At 42.7% G+C, this 26,857-nt stretch overlaps 1 protein-coding gene across 4 annotated transcripts in view; it reads right to left on the reverse strand.

Moving 5' to 3' along the window:
- Positions 1–382: 382 nt before the first annotated feature.
- Positions 383–26,857, reverse strand: part of LOC119162350 (uncharacterized) — a 246,514-nt gene continuing 220,039 nt past the window's right edge. For all 4 annotated transcript variants that reach the window (XM_075879678.1, XM_075879679.1, XM_075879677.1 and 1 more), the window contains exons 2-5: positions 25,483–25,553; positions 17,868–17,942; positions 17,718–17,774; positions 383–605 (exon numbers count right to left, since the gene is read on the reverse strand). In XM_075879678.1, the coding sequence (XP_075735793.1) occupies positions 424–605; positions 17,718–17,774; positions 17,868–17,942; positions 25,483–25,507 (339 nt within the window). In that variant the 5' untranslated portion in view covers positions 25,508–25,553 and the 3' untranslated portion in view covers positions 383–423. The remainder of the gene's footprint in view (positions 606–17,717; positions 17,775–17,867; positions 17,943–25,482; positions 25,554–26,857) is intronic.

A 26,857-nucleotide genomic window follows, 5' to 3' on the forward strand; every position in this document is an offset into this window, starting at 1 on the left:
AGTGTCCATATACTGGAACTTAGTTTGCACGAGCGCCTGAGTCAATGGCGTCACTCGTATAAGGTCTTCAAATAAGATGTCCCAACTCTGTTGGATCTCTTTGTCGATGATGACCGCTCAACGACTGTTGCTGACGTTCGTGTATAATACGCTGTTCGCAGAAAAGTGGAAAAATACAGCAGAGAGGAACTGCAGCGGTGCACTCTTGTACACCCGTGCATTGCATTTGAAGTGCGATCAAATAGTGATTCCGAATGTGAATCATGAGTGACAGCAGGCACAAAAAATTATGCGCCGGTTTTTAGGTTAGTGTTTCCTTAAACAGACGACAACAACAAGCGCTATATTGTTTCTTTTGTGAACTATAACGTCCCACTCATAATCTTTCCTCTCCATCATTTATTTCAGAGTCCCTCATAACCCTTACGGCTGGTACCTCATCGGTGGCCGACGAATTCGGCACGATCGCCGAAGAGCAGTTTTTTTGGGCATTTTCCCGCCTGGGGCCCCAGCATCCACGGCCTTCTTACCGCTCCCGGTTTCTTCCTTGCCGCGTTCTCCTGTTGGACGGAGAACCTTAAACAATGACTGTTCAAGGTCGATGCCTGCAACGAGAAGTGGTCGCGAAGCGCTTTTTTTACGTTATTCCAATGAGATAATATATATCATGAAATATATATATATATATATATATATATATATATATATATATATATATATATATATATATATATATATATATATATATATATATATATATATATATATATATATATATATATATATATATATATATATATATATATATATATATATATATATATATATATATATATATATAAGTAAAAAAGTGTATATTTAAGGGCTCGTTTCATCCTGTTAGATACAATTACAATATTATTGGGATATACCAGACAATAGTGCTAAGAAAATTACAGGGGAATTTATTAGACCGAATCCTAATGGAAATGTCGAGAAAAAAAGTGGGTGACCGAAAAGATAACTTGCCATAGGCAGGAACCAAACCTGCGACCTTCGAACAACGCCTTCGATGCTCTACCACTGAGCTACCGCGGCAACTATCCCCCCCCCCCCTTCATTGGATATATATGTGAGTTATGTGAGTTTAAACGTGGGAAACAGGAACCGCGCTTTTTGCCGCGGTTCCTGCCCACGTCAAGTTTCACCCACTTTTTGGCATGTATATATATATACATATATATATATATATATATATATATATATATATATATATATATATATATATATATATATATATATATATATATATATATATATATATATATATATGAGATATAACAGACAGTAATGCCAAGGAATGTACAGGGGAAGTTATTAGAACCAATGGAATGTAAATAAGAAGAAAGAAGAAAGAAAAGTGGATGAAAAAATTACCAGCTGTGAGCAGGAATCGAACCCACGACCTTCGAATAATGCGTTTGATGCGTTATTTGTGGAGCGAGTTACCGAAACATTTCTTTGGTGTTCTGCGAAAAAAAAAATTGGTGAATGGTATTCAGGAGACGCTGCGTTAGAGTGCTTCGAGCGTGCAGTGGAGGCAAACGGGTGCTTCAAGTCACGTCACACGCGAGACATGAGCGCCATCTGGCAGTTTTCTTGGAAAACGAAGCACGTGGCTCTGAGACGGGTGTGCGCGCCCGTCTCAGAAGTGATAAGGTGTCGAACACAAGGCGACGGTTCGGTGCCACCACCGTCTCGTCTAGGCAAAGCGTTGGAAACACTCGCCTTTTCGTGCAAGCGTTGCATGGTCAGAGCAGCGTGATAAGTGCTATGCTCCTGAAACTATTTAGGTATGCCTTTCCTTGGAAAAGACGCACATTCAGATTATATACGTGCTGTTATGGTGCCTCATACATGCGCAATAATTGCTTTTTGTTTGACATTTGCACAATCGTGAACGCTAAATCTTTAGCAACATTGGTGGGCGCTGCGGAGGGGGTCGGCCATTTCAAATACTCGGTGCCATTAAGAGTGGACAGACAGACATTTGTACGGACAGACAGACAGACAGACAGACAGACAGACAGACAGACAGACAGACAGACAGACAGACAGACAGACCAAAATTTTTGCATTGAAGGTTCCCAAGAAAGACTATCGTCTTCAAAAATACCCAAGTTAAAGGATTGGAACGTGAGCCCTCCGCGTGGCAGTCGAGTATTCCGTCATAGAGCAACTATAGAGCTTGAAACTCAGAAGACCTCATTACACGTGCCTTGTCTACCAACAAATCGCGTTAACCTGCTTGTAATATAGCGTGTCAGAGAAGTAAAATGAAAAATCACAGCATATCCGCAGAGTGAATGATTATGAGTGGGGCGAAGTGTCCATGAGGCCGTCCGTGTTTCCGTTTATACGTTCATTCGTACTTCCGTCCGTCCGCGTGGCTACCCATGTGTACATCCATGCCTCTATCCGTCTGTCCCTGCGTCCGTCCATGAATCCGTCCATCGATCTCCCTGTCTGTCTCTGTTTGTTTGTGCGTTGATTCGTTTGTACGTCCACGCGTTTATATATCCGTCCATCCGTCTGCTACTCTAGCTGTCCATCAGTCCGTTCATCTATCTAGCAAACACTCCAAGTACCGCCATCTCCCATCTTGCCTTCCCGGTGGCACATACCTGTTCTAGAGCGGCTATGTGCCACCGGTGGCTATGTACTTCTACATACTAATAAGGGGTGGAGAGGCCCACGCCATAAAGGGGCCCTAAAACACTCTTTTAATCAAATATGAAATGAATTCACTGGAAGAGCTCATATCCTCACGAATTCAACGCCGCAAAAATTTTAACAATACGTCCAGTATGAGCGGAGTTAAAAAGATTTGTCACACACTGCAATCGCACTCTCTCTTCCCTCGTCCCTACGAAAGCGCTGGAAGCTAAGCAGAGAGGGATAAAAGGGGCACAGAGAAACGTCGTCACGTGAGCATTATGACATTGAGCACTTTTTTTTCTTTGAATACGTGGCTTTTTAGTATGATTGCGCGCTCGCCCGTGGACAAGTGGCGGCATCCCGCCGTTATTTCTGTAACGAGTGGGCGCGCCATGTTCAAATTAGCCAATGGCTGATAGATGGGCTACCTACGTATGATTTCTGGGTAAATTGCGTGATTTGTCGAGAAAACGCTGTTTTTATTTCACTTCGGTAATTTATGTTGAATTCCAGGCCACGTTCTGCGCTATTATATTTGGCTCGCGTGTTGTCGGGAGCCTCTACTACCATTCGGTCGTGTTTTCTTACCCTGCTCAAAAAGTGTTGTAGGGCCCCTTTAAGGAGCTTCGCCCCATAAACCAGATGTCTACCAATGTTATATATGCAAACGGTGTGCGGCTGTATGCTCTCCACTCAGTGCAGAATGGTCAGTCATGATCTTTTCTCGCCATCAGCCACATACAGCATCAACAGTTTTAAGGCCACATCTTACATTACAGATGTGAAGCGGGTACCTCGCTAAAAAGACGAATAATAGCGTAGTGGATAATGTCCTACTTCAGAAAGATTGCTATTTATGGCATAGTAGATACCTTGTGGAAAGGTGATATTTTAAACACAGTTGGCCTTGATCCAACATGAAGCTGCGCTCAGAATTCGCATTACGCTGTATTGCCATTTACGGTGAACTTTTTCAGAAGAAGTGTACATGACTATGTAGGAAATACATTCAAAGGAGCTCGTATAATAAATGGCAGAAGCAGGGTGGGAATGCATGAAGCATAAATCTAGTGACAATATTGGAGTATATATTTGAGAAATGCAGCATTTTGATGTATATTGAGTCTTAAATGGCATCATGTATAGAGGTTAAAATTCCCATAAAAACCGACTGTCAACAGTGTAACTGCAATGGACGACCAGAGCACTGCACGTGCCGTTTTTTTTTTTAGCCCTGGCCCGGCCCGCGGCACGAAAGCGCCATGCTACGGCACACCCGTGCCCAGCCCGGTGTTTTCAAATATGACCCGTACACGGCCCACGTCCAAAAATTTTGGGCCCGGCCCGGCCTTGCCTGTTTCAGCCAAATATAACTGCAGCATAAACGAGGCACTGTCTGATCTTAGCTTATCGTAAAGAGACCTGCCGCACACATGATATTTTCTAGTGTGCTTCTAACTTCTGTCATTGTAATGGCTTTCTCTGGTGCTGTGGTGCATACTTTCGTGTAACTACCGCCGTAGCACTATTGCGAAGTAATTCCAGGGAAATATAAACTATAATTGGAGTCATACCTAGCTGTCTCCTGTACGCAGTGTTAGTCACGCAGTCTTACTTTTGTATTTCAAAGAATGACTACAAAATATAACACCACACATATTGCAAAAAAGGCAGGCATTTGCAGTTTGGGCCAATTAAATTTGCATACCAGCTGGGGCTGTTGAGTAATAATACCGTCTTTTACGAACTTAAGTTACTGCGCAATGCCATAGGAAAAAATGCGCTGTAGCTGCTTTCGTGAGAAATACATCAGGCTTGGCAGCGTGACATGAATAAAAGCGGTCGCGTAGACTCTCCGCCAGACAACTGTCCCCAACGTACTTTGTGTTTTTCTGCTCAAAACAAAAATGTTCTTTGATCCACATTTTTTCCTCGATTGCTGCCACTAGAGTGTCATAGATACGTCAAAGCGAGCCCACCCCGTCAGCGACCGAGCCTCCTTCTTCGCTGTTCGCTGAAAATCCCTATATTGTCGTCTTCATGTGACTGCCTTCGATCTTTGAAAGCAATAACGGGCTAAGGGCTTAAAGAACTTTGTATTAGAGTGCCGAAGTGAATCAACCGGCAACTTCATTAGTGCTCCCCATCTAATGGGGCATGTCGGGTGTCCGAAAGTGATCTCCTACAAGAACAAAATCGGTAGAGCATATTCCCCAGTCGCCGATGGCCGAAGGCCTCGGTGCAAACATGGCAGTGAAGGCTGGAAGCCACTAGCTCGTGGTTGTAGTTGCAAACTTCGAGCTCGCGGCGGCGACAGTGGAGGAGAATGACATGTGTAGGAGAAACGAAAAAGGGGTGGCTATGCTGGGGAGGCAAAGATGGTAGCTAAATAGGAAGCGAATTTTCAATAGGGAGAACGCCCATGTTAATGGACATTTTACGTGTATCAGACATATTCTACTGCTTCAGTAGGTTTGCTTTCAGGAGGCATAAGCTTTTCAGTCGACAAATTAAGTGGAATATCAAGTTGCAAAACAAAGCCGGACAGTGTACACACGCCATGACACCGATATGCATGAGACCCGGGCCTAATACGGGTCTGAATGAGGACCTAGCTCCACCTCAGCCCATATCTCATGGGCCCGAGCTCGATCTAGCAGTACTTTACCCGGGCCAGGCCCGCGCTTTCAGCTGGGCTTGGGCCCGGCTTGGGCCTGTTAAGTGCTTCCGTCTTGGCGTCCTGGCAAATGCAATTGTGGGGTCTTTTTCCTACACAGTTTTCAGCATTCGCGTGGGCAGGATTGTCTTTGTGGTACGGAGTAATAATGCATTGGTGGGTACTACGCTCAATAATGGTCATTTCACGACTCAATCTGGTGGTGAAATTTCAGGATGGCTCCACGGCTACTCTCTAGCTACTTCTGAACTTCTGCTGTTGTGGATTAGGTAGCCATCCTTTTTATTATTTACAGAGAAAGTACCATATTTCCTTGTTTTTGTCATGTCAGCCGATGCATGCATGTGTGCTATTGAATATTTGTCTTACCTTGAGAAGATGATTATGAAGAAGAAGAAGCCATCGAAAAGAATGCTTGAACTCTAAAGAAAAAAGGGAAAGAAAACGCATCCCCCATGGACTGTTCCAACTGCTATGTGTAAATATTGTAAATATAGTCTTGTTTCTTCAAATGCCATGACCAGTTATTTCACAAAGTGGTGACGAAAGCCATCTGGAGTACTCACAGGGACAGTACATGCTACCAGTGCTCATCGGGAAATTTCCAATGCGACAGCTCTTCGGGAGGACAGCGGCAACCTTGGAAGAAAACCAGAAAAGAAGTCCTGTAGGGACATATTCCGCTGCTTTTCACCATGACAGCAAACAGACCAGTCGATTGAGGTCAGCATGGTCGCGCATTTTCGAAGCAAGATAAATTGCGCCAGAGCGCTGAACGAGAAGCGAACGGCACGATGACAGATGAATACGCGTCTCATCAATGAAGCTAAAGCCGTGATGGAAAGGGCTGACAGTGCAAAAAGGCAACAACGCGTATTTGGATAAAGTTAACGCTGAGCATGAAGAGCTTATTGCAGAGGATGAGTTCGCTAGAGAGTTTCAAGCTGTGTTGACTTATCAAGACGCTGCGCTAGAAATGCTGGGACAGCTGAAGGCTGGAGAGTGGCAATTGTGTAAAACCCATTGTCCTACGACATCTCAGTCTCTACCTGCAAGGCCATCCCAGAGGCCTGAGGATCGCACACTGCGCAAGGAAATCAAGCTTCCCACACTCCAGCTGCAGACATTTGACGAACAGCTCCACCACTGGCCTTCACTTTGGGAGCAGTTCAGGACCGCTTTTGAGGAAATCGAAAACCTGACAAAAGGAGAAATGTTTCAATATCTAAAGAATCTTTTGAAAGGGGACGCAGTCGCTGCGATTTCTGGGCTGCAAACGACGGCCGAGTGCTACGATGATGCCGCCTGGATTTTGAAATCTCGCTTCGGAGATAACCGGCGTTTTGTACAGGACTATCTACGCCGACTGCGTGCTCAACTAGCAGTTGATTCTTCGGAAGACGTCTAAAATATTTGAAAGCTGTTGCGTCATGTGCAGCGTCACATCAGAGGTCCGAAAGTATTAAACATAAGTCCTGCTATTTATGCAACTAGATGACGGATATTTTTTTAGAGGCATTGCCAAAACACATCGTCGTTGGTTATTACCAGAAAGAAGCCAAGCTAAAGTCACTACCGTCTACGACACACAATGCAGGCTCGGGACAACAGCGTGACTCATCAACGACAGCCACAGCCGAAAAGGAATTGCAAGAACTCCTGAGGTATCTTCAAGTGGAAGTCGAAAGCTGCGAAAGAAGGGAAGCATATGAACTTAAAGGAAAGAAAGCCACCCATCCACCCGAAAAGAGAAGGATCTTGAACGCTACTCTACCAACAGCAGCGGTTTTGCAGTGTTCGTCGAAAGCTAACGATAAAGACTGTTTTGTGGGTCTACAAAGCACGCTACTCCAGTTTGTGACAGCAGTACTACCCATGAGGAAAAGTTGAAGAAATTGGCTGCCCAGAAGTGATACTATGGATACACCGTAAGAGGGCGTCTAGCCAAAGAATGCTAGAAAAAGTCAAGTGTGGAACATCCTGAGGTAGGCACGTTTCTTCAGTGTGTGATCCCAATTGGAAACAGAAAAAGAAAGAACATGAAGGCTCCGTAACTGCAAACAGTCCGCATACCAGCTCTCATTGGTACGAAGAATCTGATGTCTTACTGCAAAACATTTAGGGCATGGGTCATAGGGAAAACGCAAAAGGTCTATATTCGTGGCATTGTGGACAGCGCAAGCCAGCGTTCATTTATTCGTGAAGATGTATCCACGACGCTTGGATTGAAATAACTTGGATAAGTCAATCTACAGCTAAATGGGTTCGGACAAACAAGTTTCGTTCCGAGACAACATCGTGTCGTCGAACTGAAGCTTCACAGTCAATGTGGCACCAAGGAATACTTGTTAACCGCCATAGAAGTACCATTCGTCTGCAAGGATGTTGTGCAAGTACCAGTCGACCATGACTTTGTCAGAGCTATTGAAATCGAAGACCATCTCTTCGCTGACAAGTTGGTGATACCTGGTATGGCTGCAGTTCCAGGAATCAGCCTTTTAATCGGTGCCGATCAGCTTGGGAAATTCATGTCGGGAGAGACGGAGCGGTACAATGGACAGAAAAGCTTGGTGGAGATGGGTTGTGCCTTTGGATAGATGTTGCAAGTGCCACTTTCTTTTGACTACTCTTTGGAATCAGCTCTCAACGTATGCGTCTTACGACTAACCACGTCTGCTGACTCTGCTGACGAGATTCTACGGAGGTTTTGGGAATGGAGCGCATTGGAGTTTTTCCAGCCGAGAACACTCCGACCAAAGAAAAGAATAGGGTACTGGAAAGTATGACCAGGAGGTTACTTTCTTCAATGGTCATTACCAAGTAGCGCTTCCGTGGAAAGAAAGTTTTGGACAACTAGATGATAACCGAATACAAGCAATGAAGCGGCTAAAGTATCTGGGGAAAAGGATGAAGAACAATTCAGAGTTTGCTGTGGCATATGATGCCACCATCACGAACTATATGAAGATGCGGCATGCCGAGAGAGTACCTCCTCAAAGCGTTGAGCAAGCAGATCGGATTTACTACATGCCACATCATACAGTCGTGCGAACCGAGTCTACGACAACTCGAGTAACAGTGGTTTTCGACGCATCCTCTCACAATCCTGGTTCCTCATCCCTTAATGAGCATCTCGAGAAGGGACCAAAGCTACTATCAGACTTGGTTACTCTTCTCATATGCCTTCGCTTCAACCGTGTCGCTCTGACAGCCGACATAGAGAAAGCCTTTCCTCAGATTAGCGTAAAAATGAAAGACCGAGACGCACTAAGATTCCTATGGTTCCAGGAAATACCTTCTTAGAGTAGTAGAGGAATGGCGCATGACATGGGTTCCTTTTGGTACCGTATCAAGTCCATTTCTGCTCAACGCCACACTACAACATCAATTAAAGGCAGTGAAAGGTCCAAAGAAAGAAACGGTCAAGCAGCTTGCAGCATCATTTTATGTTGATGGCCTTCTTATCGGGCACGAAAATGAGGATTCAGCAGAAAGAGCACACAGACGCAAACGCCATTATGGAACGAGCAGAAACGTGTTTGAGGAAAAAGTCATCAAATTCCAAACTGCTGAGAGATCTCATTAATACAGCTGAAGGAGATGGTGCAAGCGGAAGAGTTGGCGAGATATTGGGGCTTTTGTGGGATCCTCTGAGAGATCAGATGGCAGTAGCGGCAAAATCAGCATTAATGTTCTTGGAGAAAGGGCGAAGACCTTGTAAGAGATATGTGCTGCAAGCAGTGTCAAGGACATTCGATCCACTGGTAATACTTGCACCTTTCAGCATTCAGGCCAAGATATTGTTTCAGGAGCTGTGGCAAAGAAAAGCAGATTGGTATGACAATTTGCCTTTGGATATTGCTATACAGTGGAAGAAATGGTGCTCTAATCTGCAGTGCCTTCCTTCTATGACTATCGTGCGATCGTTGAAAACTGGGCTAACAAGTCACTCTATGCAACTTCACATATTTTGTGATGCTAGTCAGAAGGCGTATAGAACTTGTGCGTATTTGAAATTCCTTGATCAAGAGAATGTCGCCCATAGGCACCTCATTATGGCGAAGTCGCGAGTGGCACCTCTGGAGAAAGTGACTTTGCCGAGACTGGAATTACATAGCACTTTGCTTGGAGCAAGGCTAGGGAACTTTCTGAAGGATGATCCTAATAATTACAGGTTGGAAACATTCTTTTGGACCGATTCAAAGGCCGCGCTACATTGAATAAAGGGGTCCGCAAAGAAATGGAAAGGTTATGTCGAAATTAAAATGACTGAAATTCAAGCATGTTCTGTGAACGGAGAATAGCGACACTTCCCCGGTACGGATAATCCTGCGGATTACTTCACACGTGGAGTGCTATTGCATCTTGGCAAGACAAACAAAATTTGGTGGACAGGACCACCATGGTTAAAAGAAATGGAAGATAGATGGCTCAAAAACAGTCTTGAAGATTTACCTGTTGATTATGTAGACTTAAATGAAGCAAAAGTTGTTTTGAAAGTTCCACATGTGAGAACATATATGCCTATTTTGATCTTCAACATCACTCATGCTTGACGAAAATATTACGAGTAACTTCCTGGGTATTTCGTTTCATAGAAAGTTGTAAAGATTCAAGTATCAGAGGCAGAGCGCACCTCACAGCCGAAGAAATCTGCGAAGCAGAAGAATACTCGGTCATGGTGGTTCAAGAGGATGCTTATGTGGAAGAAATCTCTCAAGTTGGAAAGGAACAACAGCTACGTAACAAGTCAGATATAGCAATGCTTCATTTATTCTTGACAGGAAACGCCGGTGTCATGTAACGAACAACTACAACTCTCACGGGAAGCAGAAGAAATCAAGCATCCTACTTTGCTGCCTCGACTCCATGAGATTACAAAACTTATAACAAGAGAGTGCCATAAGCGAACACTCCACGGAGGCCTACAAGATACCCTTGCGGAACTTCAAGAAAAATTTTAGATACCACGCGGCAGACAAACTGTGAAGAAGATTGTCAGAACTTGCAACGCTTGTGTCAAGACGCGCTTAAAGCCAAGCAGCGCACATGTTGCCCCATTACCAAGAGAACGAGTACGCCGATTAGATCCTTTTCAAGCGGTTGGAATAGATTTTTCTGGAACACTCTATGTGAAAGGCAGCCACACCAGGACCTACATTGTACTGCTTACTTGTGCCGTCACGAGGGCAGTACATCTTGATTTAGCCACCGAAATGTCATCAGAAAGCTTGCTACTGACGTTTCGCCGATTTATAGCACGTCGAGAATTGCCTGATGTGATCTATACAGACAACGGACAGACGTTCAAAAAAGCGTCAAAGGAAATCTCTTCTTTGGCTGGAGTATTGTTCAGTGGAGAGCTACAGGACTACTGCTCTCGAGAATTGAGTAGAAGTTTATTGTAGAAAGGGGACCATGATAGGGCGGATTCTGGGAGAGGTTGATAAGAACTGTCAAAACCAGCCTACGGAAGATTCCAGGCACAGCGAGGCTTTCGCCTGAAGAGTTAACCTCAATGTTGTAGGAAGTAGAGGTGGTAAGTAACTCCCGGCCCCTCACTTATCTGTCAACTACAGCTGACGATAGCGAAATGTTAACGCCGGCTCGTTTCTTAAGCGGTAAATTATTAACAAGCCTTCCCTATCCAAACGAAAACGCTGACACTTCAGGATTGAGATCGATGGTCTTGAGAAAAGGGCTCCATCGTAAACAATTGTTGGAACATTTTTGAAAAATATGGAAGAAAGAGTACCAGCATGCCTTCCGCTCTGCGCGCTGTGCCAATGTGCAGGGTTCAAACTATCTCAAAGCTGGTATCATCTTTTTTTTATGAAGAAAGCATCCCAAGGCTGCTACGGAAAACAGGGAAAATCCAAGATGAACATCGTGGATGTGACCAAAGTATAAGGAGCTGTTCGGTTAAACTTCCGACAGGCTTTGTAATACCATGACCTGTCCAGCTTCTTTACCCAATGGAACTGTCTTCACTGAAATGAACTCAAAGCGCGCGACTTTTCGGAGGGCGGAGAAAATTGAATATTCGTCTTTCCTTGAGAAGATGAAGAAGAAGAAGCCATCGAAAGAACGCGTGAATTTTAAAGAAAAATGAAAGCGTCCGCCATGGACTGTTCTAACTACTATGTGTAAATAATGTAAATATAGTCTTGTTTCTTCAAATGCCGTGACCAGTTATTTCATATGTGCTCCCCACCAGCAGTTTGGTGCGCATGTATAGGCAACCCAACGCCACACGGGCGTGCCTGCAAATGGACCGTGGCGAAGTTGCGTACATAGTGCAAACTGCAGGACTAAAACCGTGCTTACGCTACCCCCAATTCGTACCCTGAAGCTACGCGCAAATGCCTGATGTGCAGTACTTGATCACTCGTTAATTTCACAACAAGAACGATTTTCCACAAGGTGTTCTGTTCATCTGCAAACATATATCACTACCTTTTACTAAGCGGTTATGTAAAGACCGCTCATCAAACTGATTTTGCTGCTTCACAGAAAAACAGCTTCAAAACTTATTTTCCAACTGACTTGTTTGCTGGCGTATCGCAAAATTACTCTGAATTTGAAACGAAATCCGTCTATTTTACATGAACGACCTATATGCACGCTATATATTTTTCAATAAAATCATTTACATGTAATTTATCTTAGGCTTGAAGACCAAGCAAACGGGAAAAACAGTGCTCCTATTTGAGTGGTTTTCCGCATTCAAATCACCGTTCAGTCAAACTCTCTTCTAAATAAAGCCTCCAAGAGCTAAAATCTAGCTAGTTAAAAAAAATCAGGTCGGCGAATGCCCATGTATTTTAATGTTTTATGGAGCCTTTTCGAGAGCCAAAAGATTTGACATAGCATTTCCACAATAACGGAAGCTTTCAGGTTTTTTGCAACTGCCTATGAGATAAAAAACCTGTAACAGTTTTTTATCTCAAAAGCTAGTGCGAACCCCGAAGTTAGACAGATGTGCATAGGTTATTTGACAAGTCATGCACCTAGGTTTCTGCGAAGTGCATTAGTGCTACCATTGCTGTTCAAATGCAGCCAACACCTGCAGCCGCTAGGTGAAGTTTGGGATGGGATTCATCATGTCGTTAGAGCTCTACAATACGCTGTTCAACGGCACGACTTTCTGGCTACCGACACTGGCCTGATCGTGCTCTTAAAGTTCAGCTGCGACGCTATCACCGAAATCGTGCGCAAAGAATATGAGAGTTAAGATCAGAGTGAGGAAAGTAACAATACCCAGAAGAGACAAGTGTGTTCGCGCGAGGAAGCCGACGCTTTTCTCACAATTCTGTTTCCACGGTGCCTACATTTGACTACAAAGCTATGTAGAGCTTAGCAAGTTGCGAGGCTTGAGCCATCGAAATTCTTCAAAGCTGCCTGAAACCAAGCAAGGTCAGAGATCTTTCGAATAGTTTTAGGTTCTGCAAATAGTAGGTTTACGTTATTTTTTCCCATTTTCTCAAGTGCTAAATTATCACGGGAACGCAACAAAAAATCATTGCGTGAGGATTTCGTTAATTAGGGGATATACCGCATTCATTACTGAATAATTAAACTGCACACATAATAACGCTTCTTTTCTATGTTGCTAAAAAGAAACAATAGGCAGATCTCGCGTACTGTGGCAATCGTTGATATGCGAAGCCCGAATGAGGAAGGTTCATATGTCGCTTTGACATCAGCACAACGTTACGAGGCAGACGTTAATTTTGCCGTGCATGACTTTCATGTCACGATTATCCTGTTCGAACGTGTCATATACCTTCATCGTCTATGACGTCACGTAATACCATACTATCTATATGTGGGACAACCCAAACGGCCGCGAGCACGTTATGAGTGTAGCGGCAAGACAGACAGACAGACAGACAGACAGACAGACAGACAGACAGACAGACAGACAGACAGACAGACAGACAGACAGATAGATAGATAGATAGATAGATAGATAGATAGATAGATAGATAGATAGATAGATAGATAGATAGATAGATAGATAGATAGATAGATAGATAGATAGATAGATAGATAGATAGATAGATAGATAGATAGATAGATAGATAGATAGATAGATAGATAGATAGATAGATAGATAGATAGATAGATAGATAGATAGATAGATAGATAGATAGATAGATAGATAGATAGATAGATAGATAGATAGATAGATAGATAGATAGATAGATAGATAGATAGATAGATAGATAGATAGATAGATAGATAGATAGATAGATAGATAGATAGATAGATAGATAGATAGATAGATAGATAGATAGATAGATAGATAGATAGATAGATAGATATTCGTTCACAAACTGAGATGTCAGCTCTACCCACCGCCAACTTTGTTCATCTAAAATAGATTTTCCGTAAGTCGTCCATCCAATGGTGTATACGCATTCATGAGACGTGAAATACTTCCGAAAGGTTTCAGAAAGCTGACTTTTCAATAGTGAGGCGCCTCTGCATTGCTGGTTCTACGTCAGAAGCTAAAGCATCCTGGATAGTTTTACCAGGGAGTCTGACATCATCCCTTAGAAAATTTTTAGCTAGTGATAACGACGAACCTTAAATTTTCATATGCATTGTATCAGAGTGTTATTATTTGTACTAGCTTAGAAAAAGCCCTTACATTTCAAGGGCAAACCGTCACGCGCGATAGTATTTCCCCTGAGGCGTGCAGGCGTGCCACGGCTTTGTGGATGGTGCATTCATTTTTTTCCTAAGTTACAACCTATTTTATGTAAAGATTCTTAAAGTACCTTTGGTTCAAGAGGAATTCTTCCAACTGAAAAAGTATCAGTTTTGCCGAAAAGACGAAGGAATAAACGTGATAGCAACAAATTTAAAGGTCACGCGCCAAAACTCAAGCAGATTGGAACGTACCCCACGTTTCTTACAGACAAATGACGCACGAAACATACTCAAACGTACACATGAATGCGAATGAGCGTCAAAGTTGTTACGTTGCTGTGTCTGAAAAGCGCGCCCTTTTCGCAAACAGAGACTGTGCGACACTTGCAGTGACGTTTGTTCGCCCGGCAACTACAACACAATCTTTCCTATGAAAGCCCAAGTCAAGCGAAAGCATACGAGATTGTTCCCCGCCGCAAGATAAGCAATCGCACGCGTGAGCGTCCACCCTGCCCCTCTCCACGGGGTAAAGTATGCGTGGGAGATGAGAGCGCGCGCCACAACATCGTGACGATGTCTATATATATATATATATATATATATATATATATATATATATATATATATATATATATATATATATATATATATATATATATATATATATATATATATATATATATATATATATATATATATATATATATATATATATATATATATATATATATATATATATATATATATATATATATATATGATAGTCTACGACTTTCAGCTCTCCTGGCTGTTTAGATGATGGGATCTATACCAAACTTACTTGGTATGGCACACCATGACTGCATAACGAGCATTGTTAACTTGTCATAACATGAAAATCAGGACATGTGTTTTATAGATATCATGATTCACTTGCCATAGTCTTGCTGCTCCTGTGGTGGTTTCGTTCTAATGACTTATTGCAAAACTGGTATGGTATGACATGGCTGCATGGCGAACATAAGTGACATGTCCTCACTGGAACATATGACATGCATGTCATGGGAGAACATTACTACATGCCACGCTCATTAGTCACTCGTGGCCGTTTGACAAAGGTATATCACTGGTGGAAACATGATAGTCATTACATACGTGTCATGTAGGAACATGAGCACATGCAGGCTCATGATGCACTTGCGGTCGTTTCGCTAGCTTCATATATACCTTTTTTTTCATTTTGGAAGTTGACGTGAATTGATGACAAAGGTTTTTTACATGTCCAAACATCATAATCATAAGATGCGTGTTATGTAAAACATAACTACACGCCACGATCATGGTGTGCTTATGGCCATTTCGCTTGCTTATAACCGAATTCGGTGTTACGTGACGTGAGTAGATGAGGAAAATATATGACTGGTGCAAACATGATAATCATGACATTTGTGTCTTGTAAGAACATGACTACATACATCGCTCATGATGCGCTCGCAGCCGTTTCGGTAGTTTTATGTATACCAAATTTGGTATTACGAGACGTGAATAGGCGTCGAAGATAAATGACACATCCAAACATAATAATTATGACATGGGTGTCATGCAAAACATCCCTACATGATACGCTCACGGCGCGCTCGCGGTCATTTCGTTAGATTCTAATATTAAAAATTTGGCAATACACGACGTGAATGGACGATGAACACAAATTTCAGGATAATGATGATTCACAACATGGAAGTAAAGTATGGCGTAATTTACAAGCGACTCGTGAATTTTTGCTGTTTCTTTTTGACAATTCAACCTTCCTCATTCGTGCTTCGCATGTCATCTTATCTAACTCTACGCGGGATCTGCCAATTTTTTGCCCGCTTTCTTGATTGTGAAAGTTGCTATGATTGTACACTTTTCGTTTTCAAACGAGCAGTAGTTTGCATGTCCGGATATAGTAACACCTACCATATGCACTCCCACCCATTTTTCCATTGGTTGTTTTTCTTTTCATGAGCCAGCTCCCTGTAGTTGAGTTAGGTATACGCACCATTTTACAGATTTCAAAAGCCGTTTGCCAATCACTCATACTTTAATTGCTGGGCCATTAACAATTATTTACCCTTATTTTTGATGCATTTAGCCCTACCTTTTCATATGTTTTTGTTCAAGCTAAATAATATTTTCTACAATCCACCTTTATGATTGCTATATAGCACTATGTGATCTACAAATCTTAGGTTGGCGAGAAGCCCTTCTTTAACCTTTATTTCCGTTTGTCTCCTGCTCAGTCGCTTAACTATTACTTATTTATTGAGCCTAGTTCACTTTGCTGAGCATTCCGCGAAAATATGAAGCTGGCTTTAAGAAAGAAAACCTTTCCAATATATATATATATATATATATATATATATATATATATATATATATATATATATATATATATATATATATATATATATATCAAATAAGGGAAAAAAGTGTATACCTAAGGGCTCGTTTTTCCGTGTTTTGACACAATATTAATGAGATCTAACAGACAGTAATGCCAAGGAATGTACAGGGGAAGTTATTAGAACCAATCGAATGTAAATAATAAGAAAGAAAAGTGGATGAAAAAATAACCAGCCTGCTCACGGCTGGTTATTTTTTCATCCACTTTTCGTTCTTCTTGTTTACATTTCATTGGTTCTAATAACTTCCCCTGTACATTCCTTGGCATTAGCGTCTGTTAGATCTCATATATATATATATATATATATATATATATATATATATATATATATATATATATATATATATATATATATATATATATATATATATATATATATATAGTCAGTGGGAGTAATAATTCAATGGGCCAGTTAGTCTTCGTGAAGGTATGGGATATGGCACAACGGGAGCCTTGTCAACAAGGATAAATATATTTATTTCCCGACAGTTTCGGGAGGGGTCCTCCCTTCATCAGGGGATGAGTTACACTCATCCCCTGATATATATATATATATATATATATATATATATATATATATATATATATATATATATATATATATATATATATATATATATATATATATATATATATATATATATGGGGAAGGTTTTTCCTAATTTATTCAACTTACATTTCAGGGCACCCAAAGCGCAATCGCAAGGCGGCAATCGCGAGCTGTTTTCTGAATTTCATGCGCTTTAAACAAACCCTAAATAAGTATACCAGCGTTGTTATCTAACGTAACTTGAAACTTGTATTTATTCTCTTGTCTTGAAATTTTTTCTCTGGAGTCAGTATTTACTTGGCGGATCAAAAAATATTATGACGTGCTACATACAGCTAGAAACAATACTGCGCTAACTGAAGACGCGTGGAACTCACTTCTAGTTTTTTATCGCTTGGCGCTTTTTAGCCGAAACACCCTGTGTATGTAGCTCGCTTCTCCTTAGGTTGGTAGGGACCAGCCGCGGAAACTGCATCCACTCCGAAGCAGTAGAAGTAAATGCTTTTCTTACCATAACATCTTTTGGTTGGTGGTTTTTCTAATTAAATCTAGAGTCTTGTAAAAACATAGAGATTGATCTTAAATGCTGACCTCAAAATGCACGTTTTGTTTCACCAGACATGTTTCGTCTTCTCATCCCTTTCCGAGCTGCAAGCACCAGTCATGAACAGTTCCCCAAAAAAAGGTCGACGACTGCAGTCACGACTTACCGCAAGGCGCCACATCCTGGGAGTCAGTTGGTGTATTGTGTCGACCGTCGTTGTCACCTGCGGTTTCGACAGACATTATTTCCACGCATTTGAAGGCGACACAGCGCTCATCTTCTTGTTCAAGGGATGCATCAGCAGTATTCGACTCACCCTCTGGGTATTCGGTGCTCTCGATAGCACCGCTGTCATTCCCCTGTTTTGGTAGCTCTGGGCCAGTCTGTTGTTCTTTCAGTGCGAAAAAAAAAGACGAAGTGAATATGGTTGCAGAATCGCATTATTGAGTGTACTGAATCGATAACCTTTTGTATAGTGTCCTGGTTCTCAATCGATCTGTTCTTGGGCATTCCCGACAGCTTTTTGAGAGTGCCGTGAAACCCCTGACATTTTTTTCACGAAGGCAGTAGAAAGAACCATATAGAGGGGGGGAAGGGGGCAGAGTTGATTGATTTGATTTATTGATATGTGGGTTTTAACGTCCCAAAACCAAAATAAGATTATGAGAGATGCCGTAGTGGAGGGCTCGGAGAATTGTGACGATCAGGGGTTCTTTAACGTGCACCCAAATCTGAGCACACAGGCCTACAGAATTTCTACCTCCATTGAAAATGACGCCGCCGCAGCCGGGATTTGATCCCGTGACCTGCGTGTAAGCAGCCGAGTACCTTAGCCACTAGACCACCGCGGTGGGGCGGCGACAGAGTAGGTGTCGGTGATTACACCCTTAGCATTACCACCGCCACATTGGCCTCTTATCTCTAACATCCCAGGCAATCATGTCAACGTGGAGCTTGTGGTCATACACAGCTCACTCACCTGACGCCCTTGTTGCGCGAGTCGCAAAGCACCCGCGGTTAATCATAAGCACTGTATTCGAGCGCAGACAAGGTGCTCGCTTTGCGGAAGCCTCATTTACTTTTGCAAAACGAAAAATGAAGCACGCCACTCACATTGCCAAGTCGCCACCGACTTCTACGCCAGTCTTAAGGCTAAGCTTAAATGGTCGTGCGGTTGGGGTCCCGGCACGTGCGCTGCGGCTGCTCGGAAAGCGCGTAGAACGGCCCTCAACCCTTCAAAGAGAGGCTCCACCCTCCCAAGGGGCGCGTGCCTCGAGGAACCTTAACGGCGGCTCTCATCTCTCGCGCGTACTTTGGCTGGCCCGTAGAGTGGGGGGGGGGGGGGGGGTAGTAGACGATGTTTCGCGTGCCCTTATCTCTCAGTTGGGAGGATCATACATTTGGCTGGTGTTCGGCTTGCACTTGATCGGTTCTGTTGTAGTTACGGGGCGCACAAAGGCCACTGCAATCGTTCCACAGCTTCCGTTTGTGAAAATGGCGCACTTTTCAGACACAGAGAAGTAACAACTGAGACACTTATTCACGTTCATCTTTACCTGTGAATAAGTTTCGCTTGTCATTTGTGCATGAGAAACATGGGGAACATTTCAATCGGCTTGCTATTCTGTGCAGGACTTTCCAATTTGTTGCTATTGCGTTCATTGCTTCGCTTTTGCGGCAAAGCTGTGACTTTTCGTCGAAGTCAGCAAATAATTGCTAATGAGGGTAAGACTGGAGCAGGTTCCATTTGTTCTGGCAGCAAGCAAAACCCGTAGGTGAATTTCATAGAGTGCCTGTTCCCACGGAACCCAGTTTCAGAACCCATGGTACTGTGCGTCGCGCCAAAAAGGGCTTAAAATTAACAGAGTAACGGGCCGTTGTGCGAAAAAAAGTACTGGAACACTGAAAAAGTGGGCTTGGAAGCACCGTGTTTGGGCGGTTGCTCATGAATTTCTACTTTTTCGTCCAGATCGCCCTGCTGCGGGTGGATTCCGTCGTTGGTCCGGCGGAACTCTTCCCACCGCAGGGAAACATCGTCGCGCCTGCGCCGGACAGCCCCGTCAACGAAGAACCATCATGGAAAGCAGCGCCTCAAGTGCCCCTCCCCTACCATGTGGTCAACCGAGTGACGTCAGCGGACACGCTTGAGCTTCAGCATAAAACCCGGAGCCATCTTCAGCAGTCTTTCAGTGGGCTTGGCAGTACCGTGTTCTGGCGGTTGCTCATGAATTTCTACTTTTTCGTCCAGGTGGGTGACAAACATTCTGTCTGCTCTATTAGAGACGATTCGCTCACTTTAGTAGTGCTGCCGGGCCCACAAAGTCTGCTTTCTTCATTGTGTGATTGTTTGCTTGTTATTAGGCTACTGCTGTTAACATCAGGTGATGTGGAGTTAAACCCTGGACCCCACTCAGACTCAGAGTCTGGTTCAGAAGCCACCTTAAATAGCCAGCTCCTCAAGAAAATTCTAAAGGAACAAACAAAGACCAATAAAGCGCTCACTGCTCTTTCCGAAAACTTAAAACACGTAGACACTACAGTAGGCAACGTACAGGAAAGATTAACCGCCATAGAAAAAGAGTTAGCTCGCCTACAGCAATTTGAGGATAAACTCGCCGAGCATGAGGTGATGACTGTAGAAACAAATAAACTGGTGCGAGAGCTATCGGTTAAGGTAGAAGACTTGGAAAACAGGAGCCGCCAGAATAACATAATAATCTATGGCATGGAAGAGGGTGATAACGAACAAAATGCAGATTTACTACAGCGGATTGTTAAGGGCATCTTTCAAGACATCCTCAAGGTGAATGTTACATCTGTAGAACGCATGCACCGAATTGGCAGGAAAACACAAAATCGAGAGCAGCCAGTAATTCTTATGCTGTACAATTTCTCTGAAAAAATGTTAGTCCTTCGTAATTGCGGCAAACTGAAGGGAACAGCGATATCGATATCCGAAGACTTTTCCCGCACGAGTTCGGGACCTGCGCAAAAAGCTATGGCAATCAGAAAAGGAAGATCGGGGCAATGGTGCTAAGGTCACTCTTGTATTCGATAAACTAAAGATAGATGACGAATTGTACGTATGGGATGAAGCAAAAAATGCAAGAGTTTCCCTGAGAAGGGCACGTCACGATGGTCGCGCGAAAAGCAACGCGTGACACCCGCAAGCCGCCCCACCGTTTTCATTGGTATGTTTGAATGCCCGTAGCATTGCTAACAAAACTGACAAGCTAGAAGAATTGTTTTTCCTACACTCCTGATATTGTCGTGATAACTGAAACGTGGCTGCACCCAGACATTCTTGATTTTGAAATTGTTCCTTCTTCATACTGCTTACTTCGTTCAGATCGTGACGGTCGCGGGGGCGGGGTCGCCATTGCAATAAAACGTGGTTTGCAATATCGTAGAGAAAAGGGTATCGCGAATCACGAAAGCGTTTCGTGCACAATATTTGCTCACGATGCTCCAGTACTGATCGGTGGCATCTACAGAAAGCCAAATGCGTCTGATGATTACCTTTTACAAATACATGACTATCTGGTTGATAAGGTTACCCCCCGTACCAAATTAATACTTACTGGAGATTTCAAGCTCGCTATTGACTGGGAAAACTTAACAGGTGCTAGAAATACCGCCAACAGCGAGCTATTATACAATTTAATGTTCAATTTTTCATTGTCCCAGTTGGTCCAGGAACCAACCCGAATTCAAGGAAACACTCGTTCCATACTAGACCTAGCTTTTCTTTCCGATAAGCTATCCGGTAAAGCCACTGTAGAAGATGGAATATCTGACCACAAATTGTTAATCATAACTTTTAACCTTGAATGCTTAAATACCAAACCCAATGGCACAAATTCACGGACAGCCGTGAAAGACTACACCAGAGCTAATGATGTTTGTGTTATTGATTACCTCGACACAGCACTAGAGACTTTTTCTCTAGAGCAATGTGAGGGTGTTAATGTAATGGTATCTGGATTCAACTGAAAAAAATAATTACGTACTGTGAACAAAATTTTATACCAACGAAACTAAAACGCACACAAAGAAAAACACCATGGATCAATCGCCGTATTATTCACCTTGAAAGAAGGGTACAGAGAATGCGCAAGAAAAAGAGGAATCCAATCATCTTAAAGGAACTTGCATCTCAGCTTAAGGCGGAAATTAGAAATGCAAGACAAACTTTTTTTTCCCATACGTTATCTTACTCCATGACGGATCAGCCGCGAAAATTTCGGCGTTTCTTGGCACGGCCTGAAAACCCAACAACTGAAGCAGAAATTGAGGGTACTATCGTAAAGGACGCGCAGGCCGTTTCCAATGCTTTCAATAGGTATTTTCAGTCGGTATTTACACGTGCATGCGCACCAAGCAGCCCTGTTGCTCCGGTGCATCCTTTTTTAATGCCCGATGTCGTTGTCACTACGGAAGGTATTCTGAACCTGCTGTTCCAGATGGATGTTAAGAAATCAGTGGGTCCTGACAATATTTCAAATGTATTCCTTCGACGCTACGCAGAGCAACTCTGTCCCTTCCTTGAAGCAATTTTTAAAGCATCCCTGCTAACAGCTTCTTTACCTGCAGACTGGTTGTGTGCAAAGGTAATTCCAATTCATAAAGGTGGGAGCAAGCTGTCCATAGAAACATTCAGCCCTATCTCGCTAACTAGCTGCTGCTGTAAATTATTGGAACATGTAATCAACAAGGCAATAATTACTTATTTAGAAGACAACAACTTATTGCACCCAAACCAACACGGATTCCGTAAAAACCTGTCTACCATTACTCAACTCTTGGAAATAACGCATGACTTCGTAACTACAATTAACTCACAATTGCAAACCGACTCCATATTTATAGACTTCGCCAAAGCTTTTGATAAGGTGCCTCACAGTAAATTGATTGACAAACTTGTGTCTATTGGTATTAACAGTAACATAATAGCATGGATAAAAATGTATCTATTAAATCGAAGCCATTATGTAACCGTAAACAACACAGCCTCTGATTCATTGGAAGTTTTTTCCGGAGTACCACAAGGTTCCGTTTTAGGACCCATCTTGTTCCTAATATATGTTAATGATATCTATATGTGCCTTGAGCCTAACGTTAAAATGAGATTATTCGCTGACGACTGCGTGATCTACACCACTATCCGCACAACTGATGACCAGCTTAGACTTAATACCACACTAGCTAATATTGCATGTTGGTGCCTTGAGTGGGGAATGGAAATTAACGTGTCAAAAACAGCTTGCCTTAGCATAACTCGCAGGAAAACAATCCAGCATTTTAGTTACAATTTGGTCGGCACAAACATTGCAAGAAACGACGCTGTTAAATACTTGGGCGTTACCTTTACAAGTAAACTGAAGTGGGATGCACATATAAGCAGCACGTACACAAAAGCCTATCGCCAGCTAGGGTTCCTGCGTCGAAAACTTGCATTGGTGCCTTCTAATATAAAGATGACAGCATATAAATCTCTCATAAGGCCGATCCTCGAGTACGCCAGCATTGTATGGAACCCCCCCCCCCAAAAAAAATATCTTTCCGACAAATTAGAAGTCGTCCAACGCAAGGCCCTTCGCTTTATCTATTCTAAGTATTCGAGGCATGACAGTGTCGCTGAGCTGCGCAAGCGGGCATGCTTGCCGACCCTTGCAGCCCGTCGCCGTGTCTCTTCCTTAAAGTTTATTTTTCTTTTTTATCACAACGGTTTAAACATAAAGACAACTATATAAAGCCGCCTAACCATCACTCCCTTCGTACCAACCACAATAAGTGCATTAGACCATTCATGTCACGCTGTGATACTTTTAAATATTCATTCTTCCCATCAGCAGTGGAAGAGTGGAACGAATTGCCGCGTGAATGCGTTAATCTTTCCTCTGCAGATTCATTTGTTCGGAATGTAGAAAGCCTGTTTTATGAAGACTAAAAGCAACTTTTGTTTCTTTATGTTTGTGAGCGCTTCCGAACACACTGATCACAGTACCCCCTGCTGATACCTCGATGTTTTGTGACCTGTCCATTATTTTGTACAATTGCTTTCATCGTTCAAGTTTTATTTTCACCATCATCTTGTGATTCTGTTTCTTCCGCTATGTGCGATATTGCCTGGTTTGTACGCGACTGTGTATATTTGCTCGCCCACCCTGTATGAGCCTGAGAAAGGCTCACAGTAATAATAAATAAAAAAAATAAAAATAAAAAAAAAGTTTTTGGGTATTCCTGCACATATTTTGTTGGTAGACACATGTGCGGTATGAGTTTGTTTTCTTCTTTTTTTTTCGTTCGCGTAAAGAAGGGGGAGGATATAAAGTCATATATGTAGCTCAGTTTTAACTTCAGTTAATCAAGACGTAAAACTAATCTTCATTAGGTACCATTTTGTGCCTGCAGCACTTCAGCAATTCGATCTGCCTGCAAAGGGTGATAAAGTATTTTATTGATGCAAATATCATCGATAAGATACTTCATCACCCTTTGCGATAAAATAAATTATTCGCAGAGCCATTTCTCCGCACTGTAAATTGCGTCGTGTATTCACATACTCAAGCGGTGTTGTTATTTCAACAAAAAATGATTGACAAGTTCGCTGACCCGCCACGGTGGTCTAGTGGCTAAGGCACTCGGCTGCTGACCCGCAGGTCACGTGATTACAGTTCGGTCGTGGCGGACGCATTCTTGATGGAGGCAAAATGCGCGAGGCCCATGTGCTCATATTTGGGTGCACGTTAAAGAACCCCAGGAGGTCGAGATTTCCGGAGCCCTCCACTACGGCATCTCTCATAATAATTTGGTCGTTTTGGGACGTAAATCTCAACAATTATTCTTAAAAAGTTAGGTAGCGGTGAGCATCCCACCTACATTATTAGGAATATCAGCGTGATGTCTTCGTAGCCCCGCCGCGGTTGTCTAGTGACTAAAGTACTCGGCTGCAGACCCGCAGGTCGCTGAATCGAATCCCGGCTTCGGTGGCTGCATTTCCGATGGTGGCGAAAATGTTGTAGGCTTGTGTGCTCAGATTTGGGTGCACCTTAAAGAACCCCAAGTGGTCAATATTTTCGGAGCCCTCCCCTACAGCGTCTCTCATAATCTTATGGTGGGTTTGGGACGTTAAATCCCACATATCAATCAATCAACGATGTCTTCGAGGCTTATTTACGTACTCCTGTGCATTGTGCTTTCCTGCATGGGAATACGGCCATGGTCAAGAGGCGGACAACGTGTTATTACCTACACCTGATCGTTGATACGCTATAGCGTCTCATCGCTACTATCTTGGTGGTCACGTGAAAGGAGGAAGACTACGTGCTCGTGTCGCTAAACTTCGCTGCATGTTGGGAGAAAAGCCCGATAGGGGAGCTCGACGTGTTCGACACCTTCACGGCACATTGCGGCGTTCAATTTGTTCGACTGAACGTTGAAGTCTACTACAAAACGAAGAAACAAAAGTGATCTGTTATTGAGCGGCGTTTACGAACAAGCACGTACTCATTACGGGACGGGGGAGGGCGGCTGAAAAACAGAAACACGAGCCTGAACTATCTTACAATCATTACATAAATGACGTCTTGCTATTTATTAGTATACACGCAAGACATTGGAATGTTACGCCTTTTGCAAATATATACATATATATGGGAGCAGTGACGTGGATGGGAGCGGCACTGGTTGTCGCACCGCTTAACTCGAAGACATGCATGAGGTCGATTACCTTTCATGAGAGTAGTGACTTTGTGGGCGTGAAGTATAAAGATACGAACGCATTTGGGTTTATGTGTACGTTAAAGAAGCCTAAGTAGCACTGCCAAAATTATTCTCGAGCACACCCCTTCCTTACAGCATCCCTCCTAAACATAAAACGATTTTGGTACCCAAATACAAAAAACAAATAAATGTTTCTGAAAGCATACCGGGAACACTCTCGTCCGTATCCATCGTGGCCACAGGCGGGGTTTTCGGTAGACACAGTTGTAGCCCGCAGCTGCATGGCCGTGAAAGTAGGAAATTGAACCACTATTTGATATGAGTCATGAGAATGGGAGTGATATTGACGTTACTATTGGTTACCACGCAGTGCTAACAATACAATATATGCATATGGAGAGCGTTTCACAACAACTCAGTGTGTTTGTGCGTGCGTACGTGTGTGCATGTAAAGCATAATACAGTCAAACCCGACTATGCCAGTCTCAAATATTCAAATTATTTTTATGTCCAACTATTTTTGAAGAAAACAGTGCTAAGAGTGAAGTACCTAAACAATGCTTAAACACTGCTTAAACAGCGAAGAAAACTTACGATCGCACCACACAAAAATACCCAATACACGTCGTGTACCGAGCATTCGACCACGTGATAGGCTCCAACAAGTGGGCTTTTTCTCAAAAGTAATTGATTTTCTCTCCACGGAAGTGACTCTGCAGAATGATTTTATAGAGCGAGTACTGTGATTGCAAAAGCACCGCGCAGAGTTAGGATTCATCGATGTGCGATGAATACTAACACTTTTTACTACTCCAACGATGAATTTCGGCTGAATTTCCAATGTAGTTGTTATGGACTGTAAAAACATTTTTCAGGCACAATTCAGCCCCTATAATGAATTCACAAAATCTAGCCCCTATAATGAATACACAAGCCCGTAATAGGTGAATAATCAGGCCATTTTATAATGACCTAGCGAACACATCCGCCATTTCATTCAGAAAAAGTCCCTTATGTCCCGGTACCCAGGCAAGTCAATCAAGTGTGTTTGCGGTGAAAATACTGAATTCAAAGCACTCAGCACTTGTGAGTTTTCATTTTTAGTGAGAGAATAACACACAAATATAGAATCAGTTAAACTTACGGCAGAACAAGTTGATGCTAATATTTTCGCAGAGCTAAAACTATCGCTAAAATTTGTGCTACGAAAACCGGTTCGAAATAATGAAGGCGTAGGGAAAACTACCAACCTAGAGTATCATATAAAACCTCAATCGCAGATTTTTCTTCATTTTGCGAAACATCCATCACAGGGACTGTTTGTAATGGTAAATGTACGAGGTAATAACTTAGAATAGATTTTAAAAGGTGGCGTGCGGTTAGTTTTGCGTCTGTTGCAAAAATTTCGTCAAACTGTATTTTGATAGAGTTGTTTGAATGACAGATTGAAGATACATTACTAATTAGGATATTTGTTTGTCAAAAAGACTCTGTATATTCAGCATTTGAGTCTTGTGACATCTTACCCAGTATGCTCCAAAGAACAACTCGGGCTGGGAGATAAAAACTAATTTGGAACGT

Source organism: Rhipicephalus microplus, chromosome X (assembly GCF_043290135.1).
Source record: "Rhipicephalus microplus isolate Deutch F79 chromosome X, USDA_Rmic, whole genome shotgun sequence".
Classification (NCBI taxonomy): domain Eukaryota; kingdom Metazoa; phylum Arthropoda; class Arachnida; order Ixodida; family Ixodidae; genus Rhipicephalus; species Rhipicephalus microplus.